General features: G+C 40.1%; 1 protein-coding gene across 1 annotated transcript in view; it reads left to right on the top strand.

The window, feature by feature from the left end:
• LOC133527276 (clavesin-2-like) overlaps window positions 1–20746 on the top strand; it is a 37961-nt gene extending 17215 nt beyond the window's left edge. Inside the window, exons 2-7 of the mRNA XM_061864214.1 lie at window positions 8565–8721; window positions 16518–16612; window positions 18407–18551; window positions 19183–19376; window positions 19866–20014; window positions 20455–20746. Coding sequence (XP_061720198.1) covers window positions 8574–8721; window positions 16518–16612; window positions 18407–18551; window positions 19183–19376; window positions 19866–20014; window positions 20455–20611 — 888 coding nt within the window. The 5' untranslated portion in view covers window positions 8565–8573 and the 3' untranslated portion in view covers window positions 20612–20746. The remainder of the gene's footprint in view (window positions 1–8564; window positions 8722–16517; window positions 16613–18406; window positions 18552–19182; window positions 19377–19865; window positions 20015–20454) is intronic.
• The last annotated feature ends 684 nt before the right edge of the window (window positions 20747–21430 follow it).

Below are 21430 nucleotides of genomic sequence, written 5' to 3'. Positions count from 1 at the left end.
CATAGCTAATATACCACTTGACCTAGTTTGTATGTCGACCTGTGAAAAATCTTGAAAACATTCATAATTTTTAAAAAGCCTGTTTAACGCAATTATTTCAGGGACGGCGATTCGACTCGTAAAAGTGACAGAAGGGACTATCGATCCTGCAATGAAAATCAGTTCGTCAAAAGTGAACTGAATAAGATCGACGATCGTGTTCGAGCAAGTTTAAAGGAGTTCGGCGCCCGATCGTAAAATTAGGCCGATCGTAAAGATCTTGTGTATTTTTTTGACGGTGGTCACATTAAACCAATATATAGGTAGGATAGGTTCGTTGGGTTGCTTCAGATCCGCGTATCGGGGCTCTGTCCACTCAGAGGGAACGAGACAATGATTTTGATGTTTCACGATGTTCCTTTTCATAAACTACCTGATGTTACGATCGTGCGCCGACAACTATGAGGCCAGCGCTAATCGTTTGTAGGAAATGCCATAGTGGATGTCTTGATTGTGTAGTGTGTTTCGGCTGAAAATGTGTGTACTTTTGTATAAGTAGATTAGTTCTACACCTGCAGCGAATTCCTATGTGGCCATTAGCCCCAGATATTGCAAACGCAATCATCATTAGAGCATGGTCCATGGCTCCTGCGACTTCGACACACTTGTGCAATTGTGATCGATATCGCAGCATAAGGACGTACATAACGGACAATAAACTATCTTCCATCATTTGATCTCGTTCGACGTTCAAATATTCGTATCACAACCTTAGGTTTATAAAAAGAATGAAGTTTTCTAAAAAAGTTCTGCTTAGAGCAGTCAGTGCCGACAGCTTCAAGCAGTTGCAGCTTCGATTTCGCCGTGCTATCGGCAGTAAGGCCCGCCATAGAAAGACTGCTTGAAGCAGTCGGACAGCTACAAAGTGGTCCGCATATGGCGGGCCTTAAAATTTTCGAAAATAATCCGTCCAACAATTCGAAAACTTGTGTCTCCTTCTTATTCTAACTTTTAAGCCATGGGTGAGTGGGAAAGCGAGAAATTGCTCAGCTTAAACTTAGTCACTTTAGTCTCCACTTTTGAACAACTGTCAAACCCCCGGACAGGTACGTTATTGTAGTTTTGTCTCATTCATTTGTCACTTAAAAGAGAAATCGAAATCTTTGCTCATTATTGCCATCCGTCGCACAATTTTGCTGTTAGAACGTAATAATGCTAGCTTGTCTTACTTTTTAGCACTTAATGACTTTGTTGACATTAGCTTAGTGTACTTAAGTACCTAACGGTAAATACACACGGTAGACACAAACGTGTAAGGTTTGCGCGTTGCGAGTGTCACTTTAAATTGAGGCCCTATTCGACTCAAATATAATAGGATAAGGTCTGATCTGGTCTGATGCTGTGAAAAGGGTGGTTAGCGGCAAGATGCAGTGCGTGTCTCAACTGTCCCGTATGGCTTATGACCGCACAATATGGAGACGGAGCATACATGCTTGCATTGTCGCGATCCTCAGCAATGAGGGACCGAGGAAGAAGAAGATAATAGGATAAGAGGCGTCATATTCATGATAACAATATCAAATTGCAAAGTTAGTTCGACCGTTACATCGCCAGTAACGCCCCTCACAATCAAAAATTTAGCCAGCCGTCGCAGCATGATTCTGTACATAAGGTTATAACTTATAACGATCGCTTTAGTCTACGTAATACTATGGTGACAGTATCTGTCTGTCAATCACGCGGTATTAACAAGGTATTAAAAATTAAACAGTGATACTTATTTTATAACCTGGATAACGCCGTCTTCGCGTTTTAGTTCTACGAGATAAGTTGTTCAGTTCACCACTTTTTGTCATACCGAACCATCAACTGGGTGATGTAACATTAATTTGTTGCAAACATATTAAACAGCTTAATCTTCAGATAAGGTCATTACGCTATGTTCACTGATGATTAAGCATCACCTGTCATTAGATTCGTAATTAATTGCCGTTTTTTCGCTCGCCTTGCGCAACTCTGCATCGTGACGATGTCATACTTTTTTAAGTTTTCATTCAAGTATTTTAATTTTAACTAACTACTATGACCTTGACAGATAGTTTGATGCAACCGGTCCCAAGGAACAGTGTTTTCACATTGGCGGTTCGATATCGGATGTCGATACATGGTGTAAAGAAGCCGCTAGAGAGTTGCCTAATACGGCATCAAGTGCTTCTGGTCCTTTGATTTGAGGTTATTTTTCAAATAAATAAATGTAAAAAAGTTAAAAAAAAAAAATGTTTGGTCCTGTCCGACATCCGATATCGGATCAGACAATGTTAAAACGCTCTAATTTTAATGGTTGATAATTTGTTTCTCACATAAATCCCCAGAAATTATAATTATAGGTGGCAGTTAAATATTAGGGCAGGGATATTTGCATTAGTTATTGGTTGACTGATGTTTAAGAGTCACCTAGTTCTTACGTAAGACAGACGAAACGACAGTTACTTATAGACCTAAGAGAGACCCCACAGCCCCACACTAACGTCACCTGACCGTCGGCATCAGTTTAGCCAATTCTGTCAAGCAGCCATGGCTACTGCTTGATGCATTGTTGGCGCAACTGCGCAGCAACACCATTTTTTCCATAGCGCTGACTAGCCGTTGGCGTTTAAAAGACGCTAATGTGGCGTCTAACACTAACGTCACCTGAGCGACGGCGTCCGTCTAGCCAATTTAGTCAAGTAGCCATGGCTGCTCCTCGACGCAACTTTGACGCAACTGCGCATTCACATCATTTTCCATAGCGCTGACTATACTCTACGTCGACGGTCAAAAGACGCTTATGTGGGGTTTCTCTTAGCTCCATAAGTAGCCGTTTTTTCGCCGTCTTACGCAAGAACAGTGTACCGTGGCGACGACGGCACGGCAGTCCATTGCAAATACTCACCTCATCACCATTTGTCACTTGGTTTTGTCTTTATAGAAACGGTTTGGACACTTAAGAGAGATTCAACAATAGCGTCTCTCAAGCGTTGTCGTCTAGGCAGCCAAACCATTTTCCATAGCGCTGAATAGACTTCGATGCTCATAGACGCTAATGTGGGGTCTCTCTTAGGTCCATAAGTAACCGTTTTTTCGCCTTCTTATGCAAGAACTGTTCACCGTGACGAAGACGGCAGTCCGCTGCAATTACCAACTCATTACCGTTTGTCACTCGCTTTTGTCTTTATACAAACCGTTTGGACACATAAATCACTGCCAAGCTACTCGTACAATCAATATGTAGACTTAAAATCTAGAACTTACTATAAAATACTATTCGGACGATGACTGCAGCAGCATGCTGTTGCAGCTTTACAGTCAGTCTCCTTGATATAATGTTATGACATTTTTGACACCAAATGTATTACCTTTATTCACAAACAACAAATATTGGCTTTACAATCTCCTAATAGCTAGAATAGTTGTATGTATGTATAAGTAGTATGCTAGAATAGTTGTATGTATGTTATACATGTAGGTATGTTTGTGTGGGTCAAATCTTGGAAGCTATATTTGACCCACTTCCCGATTTCCGATTAGGCTGAAAATCATATGTAAATCGGATGACAATGCGCTATTATGATGACATGAAGCTGATCTAATGATGGAGACAGGTGGTGGCCATGAGAACACTGCGATAAAACAACGCAAACGAATTGTGTTTTCGTTAGAATTATCTCGAAGAGTATTAAGTAGTTGCTTGTGAAAGAAAAGAACCGCATGTAAAGGTGCCGCGTAAAAATTAGCTTTTTCTATTTCTATTTGTCGACTGTAATGCTTGAATTAAGATTACGTATAAGTCATAATTGCGTACTTGTATGGGCTCCCATCTCAACTATAAGATTATTTTTGATAAGCTGTAGTCAAAAAAAAAAACAATTGACTAATCAAGTGCCGCCGCGCTGCCCGAAAAGACTAAACGGCGCGGGGCGCGGGGTGCGGGGACGCGCGGAGTCAAGGAGTTTGTCAAGTTAGTGTCTTTTGTACTAAATTTTTGTCTACTGAGATACTTACCAATTTTCATTAATTATATAGTTTTTATAGTAAAAAAAGTATTATTTTATATGACTCTTAGAAAAGGTATTACATACAATAGTGATATACTTAATCAAGCTTTTCAATTCAATCTCGTACCTTACTTAAACCCGGTACACAGCTGAAAAGCTCTCTATTATATCGCGATAGTACAAAATACTATTAAATTCCCTTAAATCTTAAATCGGCGAAGTCTACAGAAAAGACTCGAACGAGTTTGCTATAAAATGTGTATAGGCCAAATATAAGGCAAATGCACTTTTTTTTTATTTTCTTGTTCTTTTATGGTCGTGTCCGAGTTTTCCGATATCGGATCGCAATGTTAGACCGACTCGACATATGTCTACGTAACCCAAATCAACTAGCGGGACTTGATTACTCACATAGTTAAATTTAACAAGCCTATTAAATCATTAAACCTTGTACCGAAATTATTAAGCAATAAAATTGCCCTTGGGTTCATATGCGCCATATTCATCATTTCATTCCTTACTTAATTTACTAAAGTGAAGGGCTATAGTGAATGTTAAATTGTAAATACAAGTTACGCCGGCGGTTCTACTCGTTTCTTATGGACAGATCTGAAAATTGAGCAACATAGGCCTGCGGCTTTAGCACATTTTTATCACCTGTCACGTTCTAACAAGTATGAAAGTGACAAGCATAGTGATAAGTGATAAAAATGCCATCATGCTGCCACCGCTAATTTCACTTTAAGCTTAAAGTGTGTGCGGAAAGAAAAGAGTCGTGGAATGTGTGGGTTTCCTTACATTCTACGACTCTTCTCTTCCCGCACAGATTATATGTCAAAATAATAACGTAACGTAAAAATAAATTGCTTAAATAAATAAATTTTGAATACTTATATATCATTTCAATCCGATTTAGAATCCGAATTTTATTAGTATAAAGGTATCTAAATACTTGTCTTGTGCTTGGTGTAGGCACAACTTTCGTCTGGCCATAAGTACTATGTGAACAGATTATTTACTACAGGTTAAATACAGACAACTGGCCTTTTAATGATCGATTCTACCCCAAAATGTGTTAGTTAAAACTACATATTATACCAGCATTAAATCTATGCCTGTGTAGGCCGTGTTCTTAGTTTGTTTGTGGACGCAATATTTTTATTATTTATTTATTAATTAGATTAGATTTACGATTACTTTATAATATGTAGGTAATAGCAATTGCAGTTTATAGACTGCGAATATAGTTACAAATGTTCCAATTACGTTTGCCTGACTCTACTCTTATTCCACCAGCGTTATCTGATCTTCATTTAAGTGACTGTTATGTGTGAAGATAGTCAGATTTACATTGGTTTTCCTAGTGGCGCTCGACTTGCACTTAAATATTTCATCATTACATTTATTCAATATTTTTACATTCAATTTTTCAAGTACGGTAAGTAAGGTGCCTAACCTAAATGGTGTTATGAAAAATCAGGAATTCAGGAACCATGAGATAACCAGGAGATCATTTTTGCCCGTGGTCCCGAATTGAAATTGAAAAACTACAACGAAGAAGTACTAATAGGGAGCGTGCATGAACTGTAGGAGGCAGCACAGAAGCCGTCAGATTTTTGGCGCGAGGCGTAAATATGATGTTTCCGATGTAGCCCACAAGATGGCAGAACCTACTATACACAAGAAAACACGTGACGTGCAAATTTACATGTTTATTGTTCCGATTCAGGCCACAAGATGGCAGACCCTCCAACGCGCACGGTCCCTATAGGAACGAAATAACTATAAAAGCACTATTATTTGTAATTAACATTTAGGTTAGGTTCACGCGGTGTCAATTTTTCCCGTCTACCGTATACGAGAATTTATCAAGTACCGTAGTCACAGCAAAATTTGTATGGCAACTTTCAAAATCGTTCAAACGGCGTCTATACGGGAAAGCCGCTTAGCCGTGTAAACGAATTTGTAAGTTGGCTTAGGTACAAATTTTGCTAGCATTTTGCTTTGCTTTTTTGCTTTTGCGGTATTACATAAAATTCAGTATACAGTATACAGGAAAAATAACGCCGTGTGAACCTAGCCTTACATGCTTGACATGTCTATATAATATGCAGATTTTTTTCATCATTTATCGAACTTTATTGCGACATAACATAGCTTCAAATGTTATAACTGAATAAAAGGCTTAAAAACATTACTAATAGGAAAAATACATTTACTTGTGACAACTTTCATCTTGACGGCAAATTTTACCTTAACAGCACCGGATTTTAAATATTCTTTTTTTGCGTAAACGAATGATTCCATCTGGAATTTTTCGCATAAACTAATTCTTCACCAACATATCTTTAATTTTTTTTACACATATCATAAACTTCCCCCTCTGGCCTCTACATTAATAAATAAAGGGGTTGCGCACACTTATCCGCTGCGCACAGTTACCCCACATGACTATATTAGTCACGAACGTTGGTATGTTACCCTATACCAACCTGTACCAAAAATCTAAAGAGAAGTATTATTGCATCTCGTTCTGAATACGGGAGAAACGATGTCATTTAAGAGGATACGTTTTATAGTGGTCATTTCTTCATACAAACGTTCTCGACATTTTCCTCTCTGGATTTTGGCCCTAGATGATATTTTTTTATATGAGTTCAATATTACTAGTATCTGTGTCTGTACGTATTGCTTTTTTTCAAAAAAAATATCATAAAAAGCTTACTTCAAACAGCGCTAAAAACGGCCAAATAAATACGCCGTAGACGTATGTTTAGGCGTATACCTAGAATACATAATCAGCAAAAATAAACGCAAAAATCAAAACGGTCAGCTACAGATAATTTCTTTCTCATTCCGTTCCCAAAATTTCATTACGATTGGTTAAGTTTTGGAGGAGGAAAATGTCGAGAACGACACCTCGATTCCTGAAATTTTTACGCAGGATTTTTCGCCTGAGCTGCAGTTGTCCTTATCACACTAATTTAAGGTTCTGTCTCCGTCAGTGCGACGGGGATATTTACCTTAAATTCTCAAATTTGAGACGGGGCTCAGCTGATATATAGCTTGTTTGATAGCTTTTAACAATAAAATGGTACAGCGACAACAAATGATTAAGGATGACAATAATAAGATGACTTGTGTTTAGGGTTGCCATCTCTAAAATTTGGAAACCAGGACAAGACGCGTGAAAACCCCGGATTCTGAGTCCAGAACCCGGACATGTCAAAAAGTTTTTTAAACAGGTTGTGCGTGTGACGCGGACGGCCTAAGACTTTAAATTTTTAAACCCGGATTACAAATGAAGCCCCCCCGGACGCTCCCCGGACGCCCTCTAAACTAGGATAAATCCGGGGAAACCCGGACGGATGGCAACCCTACTTGTGTTGCGTCAGACCAATAATAAGTTGGCAGTGATTTTGATAGGCCAGTCTGTGCGAGTGTTAATTAAACGTCATAGTTTCATAGAAGCTTGATGTTTAAAATAACACTGGCACTGTCTGGGCTATCAAAATCGCTGCTAACTTATCATGGTCTGACTCTATATAGGTACCTAAGCGAGACAGTTCGGAGATTGACGAAAAAGTAGGTTACCTAGCTACAGCTGTAGATACTAAGTATCCGGGTTATCTGTAAACCGTGGTGTGATTTGAATTTTAGGAAAAGAAGATAATACTTTACTAATCATTATAGTAGATACATAATCAGCAGCTCCGATTACAATACATTACAGGATTTGTACAATATCATAAACCAATCATTTGTTTGTTATTTTTAACTTTTATTCCTTAGGTACTAAGAGTGGTTTTTGCCACCAGAATTGATAACGCCTGATGGTTTATGTGTTGCAACGCCGGCATCCGACAGCTAAAAAGCGATTTAGGAAGTTGGTCAATTCAGATCTATCAGCTCTAACAAATTACTTCGGTTTTTGCAACACCTGTACATACATAGTTTACTTGTACATCGTGTACGTCCATAATGCATATAAGGACTAATGACTGTAATCGTCTCCGTTCATAGCATAGGAATAATGCATATTCGATGTAAGTAATTACGTTTAGTTTTGATTTATACGAGTACCTACACCGCGTTTTCCATGCCTCAAAACGAAAAAACTAAACCCTTATAGGTGCACTTTGTTCTCCGATCCTTGCTTTGTTTCTGCTGGGCAGCTTAAACAGTTTATAGGTGGGATAGGTACATTGCTTCAGTATTTGAGACTCAAATAATAAGAGCTCAACGAGGAGGGGGGGAAAATTTTTTAGGGTCGGCAACGCGCATATAACTCCTTTGGAGTTGCAGGCGTACATAGGCTACGGAGACTGCTTTCCACCAGGCGGGCCGTATGCTTGTTTGCCACTGACGTAGTATTAAATATATATATATATATATATATATATATATATAATCAGGATATAAGTACCATCAGAGTCGTTGACTTTTATAACATCGTCCATAGAAGTGACCTTTTTCTAAAGTCACATGTGAGATTTACCGGACGCATCGATGATTTCAAGTTACAAAATCAATATTTACTTCTTTCACCAGGACTCCATAATGCCGTTCCGGTGGGAGGAAATCGCGTACCAGGCGGAGTGCGACCGCCACGAGAGCCCCGAGTTCGACGAGGAGGCCTGGAACCTGTGCGCCGAGGACCCGGACAGCAGAGCGCGCAAGATTCAGGAGCTGCGGGATATGATATATGGTAACGTGACATTCATGGCTAGAGAATCATAATGCCATTTCAGTGGGAGATCGCGTACCAGGCGGAGTACGACCGCCACGAGAGCCCCGAGTTCGACGAGGAGGCCTGGAACCTGTGCGCCGAGGACCGGGACAGCAGAACGCACAAGATACTCGTACAGGAGCTGCGGGACATAATATACGGTAACATCACATTTATGGCTAGAGAATTATAATGCCGTTCCGGTGAGAGATCGCGTACCAGGCGGAGTGCGACCGCCACGAGAGCCCTGAGTTCGACGAGTAGGCCTGGAACCTGTGCGCCGAGGACCCGGAAAGCAGAGCGCGCCGGATATATAGATCTAAGGAAATGTCATTAATTGTTCACTGAGCCCTAGGCTAGCTGCACCTTATTGGTGCACGTCAGCCGCGGAGTTGAGTAAACATATGCTTTCAAGCTGCTGCTCCTACCGCTGTCCAAAATTTTGCGGCAAATAGTGTCATCCACAGAAATACTGATCGTTTCTCCTGACGGCTGTCACTCCTTTGTCTGCCACCCAAAAAACCGTATCTGGCGGCAAGGTGTTTTTTTATTGCCAAACATAATGTTTTGACAGCTGGGCTGTTGAAAAAAGTATCTGACAAAAAGCCTGACAAAAGCCGGACAGGCCGAACACGTACATATTTGGCCGGAGGCGACCGCAAAAAGCCAAACATGTCCGGCTAAAGCCGGACACCTGGCAAGCCTACCCATACATAATATAACAGTTTTATTTTTCTGTTTTCTTTTCTATGCCCTCCGAGCTTACTCGCTGCGAGAAATGCGAGAGAGAATGTTTGCCGTGCGAGAGAGACGGTCTCTGACCTGAGAGCACAGATCTACTACAATACAGTGACCTTGTTCGATATACTCCTCAATTAAGCTCTTCTGATGAAGAATGAAGAACTCCAGGATAGTACTATCGTATTTTTTTTATTAACTTAATAACTATATACAGTATTTTTGGTAATATATAATATGTGTAGCCGCTTCGGCTGTACGGTGCAGTCTAATGTAGGTACACGGAGCGGGGAGCCGTGACGTATGTGTGTGACGTCATGTGTCGTCAACCGGTCTTCGTAGGAGTACTTATGTTGCGCCAACATCCTCCCGCCTCTTAAAGCCTTGGCTTTAAGCCTTGTCTTCATCAAGGAAGGGGCAGATCCTGTTGATGGCTCGTCGAATCGTGCCTTTGGTTGTGAGTATATCCGCAACTCGACTTGCGTCATCACTTCCAGGATACACTGCCTGTATTCGTCCCAATGGCCATTTCAGTGGTGAAGTCGCCTCGTCTTTTATCAATACCATTTGACCGGGCTTGATGTCGGGCGTCGCTGCTGCCATCGGGTACGCTGCTGCAATTCGCAGATATATTCTTGACTCCATCTCGACCAAAAGTGTTGCCTTGCTTGCTCAATCCTTGCGTATCTATGAAGCCGATTAGGATTGACATCTTGCAAATCAGGTGCCGGTAGCGAGACAAGGGGTCTTCCAATCAGAAAATGCCCTGGGGTGAGAGGTGCTAAATCGGTTGGAGAGGATGACATGGGACAGAGGGGCCTAGAATTAAGAACTGCCTCAATCTGTGCGAACAACGATGTCAATTCTTCGAAAGTTAAGTGAGTATTGCCTACCACCCTTTTCATATGAAATTTCGCAGACCAGCTGCTTCGTAAAGGCCTCCAAAATTTGGAGCGTACGCAGGCGAAAAATGGAAGACTATTTTATCATCTACAAATGCATCTGACACAGAACTGGAGGCAGCATTGAGAAACTCGCCTATCTCGCGACTAGCGCCTACGAAATTTCTCCCATTGTCACAAAATATCTCTCGAGGCATTCCTCGTCGAGATATGAAGCGACGCAATGCTAAAATAAAATCTTCTGTGCTCAGAGAACTTACAAGTTCCAAATGAACTGCCTTTATCTTAAAATCTATAAAAACACATAGGTAACTCTTATGGAGTTTCGCACCACGACCTTTCCTGTCACTCACAAAAAAACGGACCGGCAAAATCAGTACCTACCACCTCAAACGCATATCCAGGTGTTACCCGCTGAGCTGGCAAGTTTCCCATGATTTGCTGAGCTACTTCTCCTTTCATTCTTTTGCAGCGAGTTCAATTGTTGTAAGTACGTCTAGCGAGTACTCTGCCATTTAAAGGCCAATAGTGTTCGCGAATGACTGACAGAAGAAGTTGTGGCGGTGCGTGTAATAGTTTGAAGTGGAAATATCTAAATAATAATTTAGTGAATTGATGTTTTGCATCTAGAAGAATAGGGTGTTTTTTATCGAAATCATAATTCGAATTATCTAACCTTCCACCCACTCGAATCAATCCTGAGTCATCGACAAAAGGAGTTAATTTCCCTGATCCAATAATAGACTTTGGATTCCTATCATAATTAGGAAAGCTTTGTCTTTGTGACAAATAAGCTAATTTTGACTCAGCTTGTTCAAGCTCGTCCACAGTTAATAAACTGTTAGCTTTACAATGTTGTTTATGCAGCAAGCTATTGATGAATCGACACATGTACGCGAATATCCTTCTAAGTTTAAGAAAACTGGAATAATTTGACATGTCGATTATCGGTACTGTCGGTGTTTCAACCCTTGCCGCATATACACGTAACTCAGGTAAGCTCTTTTCTGTCGCTTCAGTTTGCTCTGGCCACCGATCAATTGTATCCTGCAGGAATGCAGGTCCCTCCCACCACAGTGACAACGACTGTAGCTCGTCTGGAAATACACCTCGTGAGGCAAGGTCACTTGGGTTTTGTGCCGAAGGGACATACATCCATGCAGCATCCGAACACTTATCATTTATTTCAGCGACTCGATGCGACACAAAAGTGCACAATTTGTTTGTAGGAATGCGCAACCAACCCAATACAATTTTACTGTCAGACCAAAAATATCTTTTTGCGATATTACAGCGTAACGCTTGCACAACCTTTTCGCATAGACGCGAAACTAATAAAGATGCACAAAGTTCCAATTTTGGGATAGTCGTGGCCCTCAAAGGCGTGACTTTTGTTTTAGCGCACAAAAGTCGAACCGTACAATTCCCTAACTCATCTACTGATCTTAAATAAATACATCCTGCATATGCCTTTATAGAAGCATCCGAAAATGCATGAATTTGAATTTCAACCGCATTTCTACAGCTGGCGTGGCGTGGAATACTTATTTCCTTCAAGTAATGAATATTGTTGACAAATCTGGTCCAGATACAGTTCGGTGCCTGGGGTATTTCTTGATCCCAGTCCAATTTCTGTGACCACAACGATTGCAAAAAGATTTTGCATAAAATAACGCATACACTCAACAGCCCTAAAGGATCAAATATACTTGAAGCTACAGATAGGACGGCCCTTTTAGTGTATTTTACATGTTTATCCAGCAATTGCAACTTTGAACATTTTATTAATATAGTGTCGGCATTTGGGTTCCACTCCACGCCTAGCGTGTTACTTTGATTGGATATTTTCAAGTTATCCTGTTGAGAACTATTTGTCTCCATTACTTCACAGAGAAATTGCTTTGAATTACTTTTTAACTTTCTTAAATTAAAATGAGCTGAACTCAATGTTTTGTTGATTCCTTGATAAAGGCTTAATAATTGTCCTTCATCATCTGTACCAGTTATCAAATCGTCTATGTAGAAATCATGGACAATCACTTCCTTTATCAAAGGATCACTACATTCATAGCCCAGTTGGGCTAGACATCTCGTGCTTAAGAACGGCGCACTTGACGTGCCATAAGTCAAAGTATTCAGGGCTAGATACTTTATGCGTTCGCCTTCATTTTCACGCCATAATATCATTTGAAGATGTCTCTGCGAAGGTTCCACGATTACTTGCCGATACATTTTTTCTATATCTCCTGTAAATATGAAAACGTGCTGGCGAAATCGTATTAGAATAGAAAAAATGTCGTCTTGAATCGTGGCACCAACCATGAGGATATCATTAAGCGAGTAGCCTGAGTCAGTCCGAGCTGAAGCGTCAAAGACAACGCGACACTTCGTAGATTCGCTTTGCTCCTTTAAAATTGGGTGGTGGGGCAGAAAATTGGCTTTTTCAGGCTTCTTGCTTTCTGACAAGTGGTTCAGCTGCGCATATTCATTTATAAAATCTACATATTGCGATTTTACATCAGGCTGCCTTCTAAACCTGTGCTCCAAGGAATCAAACCGTTTCCTTGCTATTCTATATGAGTCACCTAGAATATCTGGTTGACTTTTCAAGGGCAGCGTGACGCAAAATCTGCCATCAGCCAAGCGTCGTGTGTTTTGCTTGAAATGTTCTTCGCACGCCTCCTCTTCTGGGGACAACACTGGTGCAGCTGGCACTTCCTCCAACTCCCAAAACTTACTTAGCTGATCGCGTATTTCTCTACTGAAACCACAATGCTCAGTTTTTGTTCTACTACTCTTAGTAGTTAACATTGTTTTTCCTACCACTAACCAACCAAATATTGAATTTTGTAATTTTGGCTTATTGCGACCGAGCTCAATTTGTCCATTGCGGATTAAGTCCCAAAATATCGCACCGCCTATTAATATGTCAATTTCAGCAGGCTTGTACCAGCCTGGGTCTGCTAATGCGATATTTTGAGGGATATCAATATTCGAAATATCCACTTCCTCTGACGGTAAGGGTTTCATTATCTGAGGGAGAATGTAGGCATCAACTTGCGCACACGGTGCCTTAACACTACGATTACGCGCTTGAATAGTTACCGCGCAGTGTTTCTTGACATCAAATGAAATACTTTTAATACCCGTAATGTTGACGTCTATATCCTCACCCTGCATGCCTAACTTCTCCACCAGCGCCTCAGATATAAAATTAGATTGAGCACCACAGTCGAGCAAACAACGTGCCTCATGCATTGCATTTGTTTTCTCGTTCTTAACTAAAATAACTGCAGTAGACAGCAAGACTTCGTTATCGCCGCTGACTGATAATGATATGGGCGCAGACACATACTCCTTCTCACCTGCGTCCTTCTGTTTATCCGACGTCATAGTTTTGTGTAGAAGAGTGTTGTGTTTACGCTTACAAATAACACATGGACTCGCCTTACATTGGTGTGCAAAGTGCCCACCACGGAAACAGTTAATGCACACTTTTAAAGTTTTTATTAATACATTTCGCTCATCGACTGACATCTGATTTAATTTTTCACAGTTATAAATTAAATGATCACCATTACATACACGACAAACTCGCGCATTATTTATATTTACGTTGCTCGATGTGTTAGAATCGCTCGCCGCGGCAACAAATGATTTTTGCACTTTATCCATTCGCTTATAATTAACTTGCTTATTCTCAGTTTTTTCACTAGTAGTTGTCGCTGAAATCATTTCCAATACATCGGCCCTTTGACGTAAAAACTCATAAAAATTATCTAGAGTAGGTTTCTCCGCTAAGCTATTTCTGTACTCTTCCCACTTCGTGCATGTGGCAGTATCCAATTTACTTGCAAACATAAATATAATAAGTGTGTCCCAGTTGTCTGTTTTTTCCCCTAAACTATTTAAAGCCCTCAAATGTTTCGAAACATGATCAATTAGAAAACGCAAAGACTTATCAGACTCCCTTCCTAACAAAGACACGTTAAAAAGTGACTTAAGGTGAGTGTGAATCAGCTGGCGCTTGTTATCAAATCTATCGCAAACTAATTTCCAAGCAGCGGTATAGTTAGCCGCCGATATTTCCATTGACTGAATAACAGACGCTGCGCTTCCTAATAAGGATGCTTTTAAATATTGAAACTTACAAATATCACTGAGACTCTCATTGTTATGAACAATTGATATGTAAACATCGCGAAACTCTAACCATTTGTTGGTGGAACCATCAAAGCTAGGAAGACGTATGGTTGGTAGACGTACACCACCCGCGTCCGTCCCACTGCGGGACGAGCGCGCGTCGTCGTCCGGGCCCCCATCCAGCGAGGAGCGAGGCTCATTAGCCGCGATCAATTCCTGCGCCTGACTAATTGCGCAAAAGAATAACTTTTCTGTATTCTCCCGCTCACTAAAATCCGACTCGCTAGCTAGTTGTCCGTCCGTTTTAACCTTGGATTCACCCACTTCAATGTTTGTCTGGATCTTATCATATTCGTCAAACAATAATTCCACTTTTCGCAATCTTAATTTAATTTCATTTAAATTTGCCTTAGATACCTGTTTTAATTTCTTAAATTCATCTAAATAGTTCCTAAATATAGTTAATCGACCCTTAATCGATGCTCTTTTCGCCTTCAATTCTGTGTCAGACATATTGTAAACTGATAACGAATATAGGTCAGGCGGTTAAATAAAAAGTGCAATAAATACCTGTTATGTACGATTGCCTTATAAGAAACAGCTATTCGTCTCACCGGCTGATAACCAGAATAATAGAACTCGGCGCAGGCGACTGAGGGGCAGGCGCGGGCGCACGGGGCGGGTAACCTGGAATATTCGGCCGAAATACTATAATTTACGTAAAACAAACCTATATCCAAAAGCTAATGCGATAAGAGATGCGATACAGTTAAGGATAATACGATTAGCAACTTTAATTTAATAATATAAATGCAATATTCAAGCACAAAGGCAATGCAGGTACCTATGTCTCGATAACGGTAAATGGCTTATGCAATCAAAAATCGTACGAGTAATTTGCAATTTTAAAGATCTTTATGTTTATTTCAATGCAGATAGCAACGTAAACAAGGAAAAATATGTAACTTAATGTATTTTAGCGGTAAAACAATAATTATTATTGTTACTAAGTGCTATTATTATTGATTAAGTGCGTTTAAAAATGCTTTAGCTGGAGAAATAACGCAGTTAAATATATAGAAATGAGATCTGCTCGCACAAACGAAGCTTTACAGGGCTAATACGTTAAAATAGGTAGGATAAGGAACGGGCTAACCTCCCTTTTGTTTCTAGAAGTCGGCTACGGCACACATCACTTTAACGCTCGGCACTTAGGTATCACAATTTCCGGTAGGTATTTCACTCCGCCTTCTCTAGATTCCGGTGGTAATTATGCAGCTCCGTTCTTCTCCCGTAAGTTCTTGTCCAATAGATTGCAGATTCGTGCTATGCATCCACATAGCATCAGTAAAACGGTCGCCAAAATGTTCGATATACTCCTCAATTAAGCTCTTCTGATGAAGAATGAAGAACTCCAGGATAGTACTATCGTATTTTTTTTATTAACTTAATAACTATATACAGTATTTTTGGTAATATATAATATGTGTAGCCGCTTCGGCTGTACGGTGCAGTCTAATGTAGGTACACGGAGCGGGGAGCCGTGACGTATGTGTGTGACGTCATGTGTCGTCAACCGGTCTTCGTAGGAGTACTTATGTTGCGCCAACAGACCTTATTATAGATAGTACGAGTATAACCATAAAATATTCAAATCTGGAGACTCCTTAAGCTTTTACACTTTTAATATATATATATATATATTATATAAGTACGCTAATTATAGATACGCTATAGCGGCGATGAACATCATCACTTGTAAGTTTCTTTACCTTTGTAGTTCTCGCATCTCACGAATATGAATACATTTATCAAAACTAGACTTTAATTCAAGCGTCATAAGAGTCATCACATCACATAGCGCAGAATGTGAATCACCAACAAAACTCATTTGATTCATTTGCCAATAAATTGTTACGTTATGAAAGATTTTATTCGGTACCAGGATCCCATAACTCTCAAACGATAACACCGACGCCTTTTCGTTCACAGAGCGCGGGGAATGCCAGCCACCGCAGATGGACGACGCTTTTCTGTTGCGGTTTTTGCGCGCCAGGCGCTCGGTGCCCGCGCGTGCGCACCGCCTGGTGAGTTATGTTGCCCTGGTACTTATAAATAGATGGAAGTCGTATAACGGTGTCGTAAAAAGCTGTAAAATGGATTGGGTTGGGCGTTTGTCCGTACTTGATGGTACTGACGGCCCGATTCGAACAATGATTAAGACACGTTTAAGGTCTTGGATAGATCTTTAAAAGATCGATAACTAAACGACAAAATTGACGTTTATTTCGATTCCGCTGTGATCTCAATAAGATCTATCTACGATATTTCTAACGTCAAAGTGACATTGGTTGCCCGAATCGAGCTACTTCTGTCGATTATACGACATACAAACGATATCTAAATGAGAACTTATCTAAACCAGAACTTATTGTTATCGTATCTCATTCTTCGAATCGGGCCGATAGTATAATTATTTATTTTTCTCAAACTTGTAATGAAATGTTGACGTGACTTACTTCAAATTAGGTCCGGAAATACTACATATCAGGTGCGACGAGTGAAGATGATATGTAAAGGAATTTCATACAGCCTTACACACCTAGGCCTGTAAGGCAACCTTTTGTTTTTAAACGTCAAATTATGGCACGTCTTGGCATTCAACCATAAAAAACCCATAAGCAAAATTCTGCCATTATGCTTTTTTTGTCTTTTCTTGCGTTTTTTTTTTCTTTATGTGTTTGTTAAATATTATTTTGAGACTTCCAAGGGGAACAAAAATTTCATTATTTTTGCGCTACGACGCACGGTTTAGGAGATACAGCCCCATAAAGATTTTTACAGTACATATGGGGCTACTTTATAGCACTAGTGCGAGAAGTAGCATATTATGTTACTGTGTCGAACATTTAAAGGGCCATATGTACTGTAAAACGTTGTACGATACATGTGCGAATAGGTAATTCGCAACTCGTGTCGATTTAAAACACTCCCTTCGGTCGTGTTTATCGCCACTCGTTTCGAATTTCCTATTTTTCGCACTTGTATCGTAATGTACTATTTTTCAGTCATGCAGAAATCTTTATAGGGCTGTATCTCCTAAACCATGCGTCGTAGCGTAAAAATAATCAAATTTTCATTCCCCTCTTAGTAACCCCAAAGTAATAATAAAAAACACAAAAAAGAAAAAAAAAAGACAAAAGAAAGAAAAAGCGTAATGGCGTTTTCAATTATTTCATTGCAAGTTTGAGAAAAGCACTATTCAAATCTCGGCGAGAAATGGGGTTGCCGGCCGCGTATCGCTGTCCGTCCTCGCTACGCTCCGCCATCTATATCTACTTGGCCTGCAACCCTTCGTTTCCCGTCCTCTATAGTAATGTACTATTAAACTCATATTACTTTATTGGTCGATCGATAACGATTTGATATTTTGTAGTAAAATATTATCCCTTACAGCACAGACTGATTCGAGCGTGCGTTCGACTTTGATAAATTCTAGTCTTGACAATATTCAAGTTTAGCGTTTCGGAACGACCGATCGTGCGTTTGATTACTATTCGTTTTAAAAGTGGTCTGGCTATGTTTTGGGGTCAGTAACCTGTGGAGTGAGGATTAAGCATGAACGTGCTCATAGGATATATGAAATTGTTTAATTTGGGGTTATATCATTTTTTAATTAAACTACGAGTATACGATATAATTTCATTTAATAATAAGGAGAACCATGGCTTTTTTTAAAGCGTATCGGGACGGAGTTCGTAATTTTTTACGGTTTCTCGATGTTGCATTTTATTTATTTTATAACGAAGCTACGAACATAAGTTTACTACTAAATCCATATTACTTGCCATGCCATTAAAAAAGTACATGATCGTTTCCAGATGGTTCGCTACTGCAAGTTCCGAGAGCAGAACCCACACCTATGGCGCGGGGTCGACTGGTTCGGCATGCGACGGCTCGGCAACTTGTTCGAGGGCGTGCTGTATGACCGGCCTGACGTCGGCAGACTGATATTGTGTCGACTTGGTAAGAATTGAATATTATATTATAAAGGTGTGTAGTGCATAATGTAGGCTACATGGGGTCCCGCTGCTGGACAAAGGGCTCCCTACAACATCTCCACCCGTCTAGGTCTTCAGCAATTTCCGGCCAGCCGTTGAGATCTACGTCCAGGTCATCCCACCATCTCCATTTGGGTCTGCCAGCTCTTCGGCTATCTTGCGGCACCCACTCGTATGGGAGATACGTCAATGGAACTTCTGCCATATGCTGAGTTTTTGATCAGAATGCACGTGAATTGCCGTATTTTACGGCAATTGCCGTATCAAAAATAACATTGCCTCTAGGAGTGGCAGAGTACCGGGCACAACACTTCAGTTCGCCGGGGTCTCTTCCAGAAGTCGACGGCAACGTCAAGGGTCTGCTAGGCTTCTTGTTAGAGTTGGGTTGGCAGGAGTAGTACCGACAACCCAAAAACGACAAAACAAAATAGGCGCAAATATATGACGTCAAGTTGCAGAAACCAAGCCCGCGAGTACCTATAGCATTGCCTCTATAGCACCAGCAAATGTCTCACTGTAGGGTTAACTCTCAGAGTAACATCAGAACCACTATCACTATATGGAACGTTATTAAATGTCTCACTGTCAATTTCCAGGTCTCTGGGACCCAGACACGACTCCAGTCGAAGATCTCATTCGTGGCACCCTACTCCTTCTCGAAGTTGGGATCATGCAGCCAAAACTCCAAGTCTTAGGTGGAGTAGCAATGGTTGACTGCGCGGGAATCACCATGAAACATATGAGGCATTTGACTCCGACGATCGCATTGCAAGCCATGAACGTTTTAGGGGTAAGATCCTCTTGACACCTTTGCATGTGAAAGTAAAACCACAGCGATATGGAAAACTTTTTAAAATGGCCTTCTACTCTCTTTTCTACTGGAGCGCTATAGCCAGCTTCTGTATTATGTGGCCATAGTGTTATTGTGTGTCTATTATTTTTTATAATTCGAATTATAATGTTGTCCTGGCCTGACCGCATAATGTCAGGTTCATTAAAGTATACCACCGATTTGCATTATCTCTTAACATACCAAAACAACCTACATTTTAATTTAGTTGGGTTCATTGTTGCTCCACAGGAACCGGTGGGCAACAACAATACGTTATGACTTCGACAAGGTCAAACAATAATCGCGCTTTCTCTACTATTACCAATATATTTTAGCGAGCCTGGGTAAAATGCCGGAACAAACTTAATAAGAAGATAATGATATCTAATATTTAAAATTATTACTTTTATACGTATTACTTACAATTTTCTCTTTATTATTCCCCAGTACGCATTCCCGCTTCACCAACGTGGTGTCCACGTGGTCAACTGCTCCCGTGTCTTCGAGACTCTGTTCTACTTCTTTAGAAGACTGGCACCAGCTGATGAGCTCTGGAAGAAAGTCTACTTTCATAACGACCTTGCTTCTCTTCATAGGTTTGTGAATTTAGTGTTCTTTGTCCAACGTGTCGGCGTCCATTCCATATAATCAACTGCTGTGTTGCTACTTTTAGATATTAAATGTTACAAACTATTCCAAATTAGGTACAGCAGTTGTTTTTTTTTTATAATTTACGAATGCATCCGTAAATGTGAATCTTCCGTCGCCGAAAATCGCTTAAAACTAAAAATACATCTGTTTATGATATTCGTAGGATTCTTGGGAGATATCTCTAAGACCGATGCTCGAAATTTGCGAGTATCTAAACTTTACTTGGATAACTCTAGTTAACCTTATTTTAGTTCTGTTTGAAATACCTTAATACAAAGATATACTTTTGCGTCAAACCTCGAGTTTGAAAGGCATAAAACAAGGGTGGTCCTAGTCTGTTTTTAATTTCCTGCTCGTTTTTCTTTATCTGTACTGTATTCTCCAGGTACATCGATCCAGAGTGTCTGCCAATACGATACGGCGGGAAGCGAAAAGAAACCTCGCTTTGCACATGGCTGACGAAGATTAAGCATTACAGAAACAAGAGCTTCGATGACGACATCTGCAAGTTGGGGTACACAGCCGATTATGACGACATTTAAAGAAACAAAGTGTAGTAGATATATATAAAAACTAGTGGCTCTGAAAGCTGTAGACCTCACCAGCATAACTTATTGGAACTCATGAGACGACTACATTTAAAGACATCTGCAAGTTAGGGTACACCTGCGACTACGACGAAAGGAGAATGGGCAATTTGTCCCATGGATGTATACTGTTGAGACATATCTCGTTTGAAAGGGTTTACTCTTAGCATTATTTTATTGTATGACACCAACTTTGGATAACGTGCAGGGACTGAGCAATTTAAAAAAAGAGTGGCGAATATAAACTGTTGTTTTACAAAGTACTTGTTATGTAGCCGGTTGTTAGGTGTTTTGTATGAAAGAATATGAGAAATTCTAGATTTCTGTTTACCACTACTTACGTTTAAGTACGTACAGGGCTGGAATTAGTTGATATAACATATGCTTGAATTAAAAATACTGCTATTAAACACTGAAACTTGCTTGTATACTCAAGCCATATATATCATTTAAAAGAAATTTTTATAAGGTATTTTAATATATATATACTTGCACTCAAATGCTTGCAGGGGCGGTAATAAAACGAGTTTTTTCGTTAATTAATTGTGGTAAATGCCGCTTTGTTTGTTCTACCTGGCACTAGATGGAGCCTTGGTAGCAGTTTGGGTAATTTTTACTATTGGTATATACAATTGAGTCATATCCTATTTGGAAGGTCTTCAATTAAGCATTAATTACCTATATGACACCAAAGACCGAAAGTGTCCAGGGAAGATGATATTAATAATTTTGATCATGCGCTGCGGCGTAAACTGGAACTAAAAAATGACATTC

Source organism: Cydia pomonella, chromosome 17 (genome assembly GCF_033807575.1).
Source record: "Cydia pomonella isolate Wapato2018A chromosome 17, ilCydPomo1, whole genome shotgun sequence".
Taxonomy (NCBI): Eukaryota; Metazoa; Arthropoda; class Insecta; order Lepidoptera; family Tortricidae; genus Cydia; species Cydia pomonella.
The sequence above is the reverse complement of the archived record's forward strand: the minus strand, read 5'-3'. Positions and strand labels throughout refer to the sequence as shown.